The 4,407-nt window shown below is 32.0% G+C and overlaps 1 protein-coding gene across 1 annotated transcript in view; it reads right to left on the bottom strand.

Moving 5' to 3' along the window:
* The window catches only part of LOC106462961 (talin-2-like), a 133,901-nt gene that overhangs the window by 66,578 nt on the left and 62,916 nt on the right, over window positions 1-4,407 (bottom strand). The window contains exons 25-28 of the mRNA XM_013922930.2: window positions 4,168-4,281; window positions 3,886-4,020; window positions 3,277-3,405; window positions 2,692-2,775 (exon numbers count right to left, since the gene is read on the bottom strand). Coding sequence (XP_013778384.1) covers window positions 2,692-2,775; window positions 3,277-3,405; window positions 3,886-4,020; window positions 4,168-4,281 — 462 coding nt within the window. The remainder of the gene's footprint in view (window positions 1-2,691; window positions 2,776-3,276; window positions 3,406-3,885; window positions 4,021-4,167; window positions 4,282-4,407) is intronic.

Here is a 4,407-nt window from a genome sequence, read left to right as displayed (position 1 = left end):
TAAAATACCTGGGTCATCTTTTTTTTTTGCTGTCGACAACCTTATTATTTTTAGACCAATGGTACTACAACACTAAGTAATTTTTTATTTAATTAAATATTGCACCAAATAACACAGAATAATAACATGCAAAAAGCAAACAATATCCAATAACTATCATAGTTTTTCTGGATTTCTAACTATGCAACAATAAGATCTGTTAAAAATTCAACTAAGCTCATCATCGTGTTTCCCATGGGAATAAAGTTTGAATGGAAGTGAAATAGATAATTTTTCTATATAGAAAACAACGTATTATAAAACGTAATTTGATAACTTAAAATCCTGACTTTCTATTGGCTATAAACAATGTAGTATTAACTGTCAGAGAGAACTATTGGCAATTTCTGAAAGAAAGGATGTGACAGGTGGGTGTGGCAATTGGGGTCAGATTTTCTGTATTAATGCTCTGTAACTAAATAAAATTGAAGGCTATGAAAATTATTTTGCCCGAGTGATGACAACATTATAATGAGTAATTTATGTTTTATTTTGGACTTCTCAGAGCAGTGGTAACTAAATTAGAGAAGAGGGATACCTAGAGATCAAATGTCACAATTTTTATATTAGGGGAAATTCAGAATTATTTTTAATATTGCCTTATAAAATTAAGAACTTGAAACTTGTATAATATTAAGATTTGGACTATTAGCTATGATTTTATTCAATTATATTCATATACCATGATAAGAAAGTAGTTTAATTAAATTTTGAATAAAACTAAGTAAAACTATGCAACATGCACAGAAAAGGATGCCTATAGCTAAAGGGTTAAAAATAGCTTTAACTTGGTGGTAAGTACGAAGAGTAAGAGAAGAAAAATAGATAAAGCACCAGGCTAACAAGGTTTTAAAGGTCAAAGATCAGATATACAAACCTTTGTCCTTCATTTTTGGTAGGCTAATATACAGATTGTAGAGTTTACTAGTATTACTCCAATTTGATATGGAGCAATATGAATTATTCTGAAAATTACAAGCTAGTTAATATCACTTCTGTAGTGGGAACAATTTTTGAGAATCTGATTAAAGCAACTTTGCAAAATCATTTATTGAAATGTGATATCATGAAAGAAAAGTAACATAGATTCACAGAAATGAAATCTTGCCTTTCTAGTCTATTATCTTTTCTAGAGTATATTACTTTGTTATTTGGATGGTGGAAAGATTTTCAAAAAGCTTTTGATAAAGTGCCACATAGTAGGGTTGGGTAAGGGCTAGTTAGTTCGATTGTAGGATGACTAGGCAAGAGAATGCAGATAGTTATTATTAATGGAGTCCAGTCAAACTGGATCCTTCTTAGTCGTGGAATGTTTTAAGGGTCAGTACTTGGGCCTTTGTTTTTTATTTAGATTAATGATATTGACATAATTAGTAAAGTTTACAGATGACATTAAACTCTTGTCTACTTCTAGCTATACTGAGGATGTTGAGCACTACAGAATGACTTGGATCAGTTGGTATGTTGGACAAGTATCTGGCAAATGATCTTTAATTAGAGTAAGTGCAAGGTAATGCATTTGAGTTTGTTTGTTTTTGAATTTCGTGCAAAGCTACACAAGGGCTATCTGCGCTAGCCATCCCTAATTTAGCAGTGTAAGACTAGAGGGAAGGCAGCTAGTCATCACCACCCACCGCCAACTCTTGGGCTACTCTTTTACCAACGAATAGTGGGATTGACCGTCACATTATAACGCCCCCACGGCTGAAAGGGCGAGCATGTTTGGTGGGACGGGAATTCGAACCCACGACCTTCAGATTGCGAGTCGAGTGCCTTATCCACCTGGCCATGCCAGGCCCATTTGAGTTGGATCACAAATGTAATATAGATGAAATCTCATTCACTAGTGTGACCAAGGAGAATGATCTTGGCATAGGAATGTATAAGTCACTTAAGTTATTGAGTTAGTGCTCTGTTGTCGCTACTAAACCTTACTGAAATACTGTGTACAATTTTGATTTCTTCAACTAAAAAAGAATACTGATTTATTAGAAAGGGTTCAGAAGAGGGCTACTAGGATGATTCTGGGAATAGATGGGTTATCTCACATGTATAGGTTAAGATCTCTTATTTTTTGTTGAGAAAAGAAGGGTAGATAGGTGACCTTCAGTATTGAATTTTACAAGATTATCCAGGTGATTCAGAGAATAAAGGCCACTAATTCCTTTGTGTTATATTCTGGATACAATAAGATGAGAGAACTCATATTAAGACAAGAAAAAAGACAGGCTAGGATCCCTTTAAGACAGTTTTATTTTTCTAAAGCAGTGATTTACTTATGAAATACATTGTCATTGCCAATAGTGGATGCTGTTACTTTTACAAGAGTTTAAGAGGTGGAATGACTTAGTATTTCCTAAAAAATAAAGAATTGGTTTTAAATTATTTTTCACATTAGTGTGTGTGTGTGTGTGAGGATGGCTTTGAAGGACCAAATGGTTTTCTGTTGACTGTACGCTATCTTAGTTGTTGAAGATAAAAAATCATAAAAACCATCCCTGAAAAGTGGAACAAAAGTGGATAAAGTGTAAAATCTAGATATATGTGGAAATTTGCATGTTCACAAATAAAAAGAAAAGTATGCTCTTAAAAACTAAAGAAAAGACCCCAATAAAACTGCACAAGCTATGTTTTGATGAAGTACGGGCATACCTGGGAAGCTGCTGTAAGAAGTTGAGCCATTGAAGATCCAACTGTTTTGGAAGTGCTTCCTAGCTGAAGTGTTGATGATTCATTCTGTTAAAGAAGAAATGTTCTTAAATGTTTCTTTATCTTTGATTTTTTTCCAGAAATATAATGATGAATATTATCTCCACCAAAATTGTAGTAAGATTCAAAAATAAACCTACAACATTCATAAAAATATATACAAGTACACAGCACAAGCTTTCATAGAAGTAACAGTATTTATGGAAGAAAGATTAATAGGAAATTTTTGAATATTTGACAAAATACCATTTCTTTATTGCATTAGTTAACAATTGAATTTTTCATTTTGTTAAGCCTTTTCTAATACATTCTGCTTAATACAATTTTTTTAGAACAAAGGATTTTTTTTTACTGTTTACTACTTTAGCAAAAAATAAACTGTAATTTAAAATTTAAAAAATCTGAATGTGAATTTAAACAAAATTTCATGAACATGTAACTTATTCTGCTCTTATTTAGATAAAAAAGAAAGAAAAAAGAGGAGATGAAAATTGTTTAAATGGAAAAATGTCCATATCAGTAACTTACAGTTTCTCCAGGCAATGGTTTCAAATCAAATTCTTTTACAGCTCTTTTGAAAGCTTCCAGTTCATCATTCAAGCTATTGATAAGATCAAGAGCACTGTCAAGTTCAAGGGTTCCACATGCTTCTTGAGCCTAAAATAAAACTACATATATCATCGCTGAGGGCAACTATATGGTTAAAATGACTTAATGTAACATAAAAAAAGAAATTACTGCATTCTGACAGCACAAACATCTCATTCTCAGATTAAATAGATTATGAGATTCAATAACATGTAAAATTTTGATACTTTCTTATGTGAAAACAAAACTATTTGTAACTGAAACCACAAAAAATACAACAAAAACAATTACCTCTTATATTAAAATCAAACCAAGACTTAAAAACATTCAAAATGCTATAAATAATGTTATGTGAGAACAGACTATGAATAATATGGTGTATGTGCAATTTGTGATGACCTAGATCAAAATTATTCATAAATAACTCACAGAAATCAAAATGTCTCACATCACTAATATATCTAATCATAATAGTTGACTTTTTATTTCATTGGTTGGATAAGAAGTGTTTTTCTTTATCTCCACATAAAACCAAATGTAAACTGTTACCTTCGATAAAGCACTACGAAGCTCTGACAATGCCGTGGCCATATCCCTGGAAGTATTATTTAGCTGCGTGACTGAGGATGGGTCGGTGATTGTTGGAAGAGCTGCTTTTGATGCCGAAATCATGCCAACACATGGCTGTGAAAATAAAACTCTATCACATTTAGAACCAAGTAGAGCCGAATTAACATAAAAGGATGCAGATTACTTTGACTGTCATGAAGTACAATCACAAAAAAGATATAAAAAAGAAAAATTTGTTCACCCATTCTGTAAAAAACTAACCTGAATCATTTGTTCAGATGCATTAATCAAAAACAACTGGCTGTTGGCATTATCTGGTTCTTTCATGGTTCCCTTGACCCCCTGTACTACAGCTGGAATTGTTTCAGCAACTTTCTAAAAAATTAGTTAAGTTTTTAACTCACGCTAAACCAGTTAGATCATATTTTCGTAAAAACTAACAGTTCTAAGTAATAAAATCTCATGAAACATACACAGTCAAGATATAAACTACCATGGTAA

Source organism: Limulus polyphemus, unplaced genomic scaffold (genome assembly GCF_000517525.1).
Source record: "Limulus polyphemus unplaced genomic scaffold, Limulus_polyphemus-2.1.2 Scaffold1291, whole genome shotgun sequence".
Taxonomy (NCBI): domain Eukaryota; kingdom Metazoa; phylum Arthropoda; class Merostomata; order Xiphosura; family Limulidae; genus Limulus; species Limulus polyphemus.
This window is presented reverse-complemented; position numbering and strand designations above follow the sequence as displayed.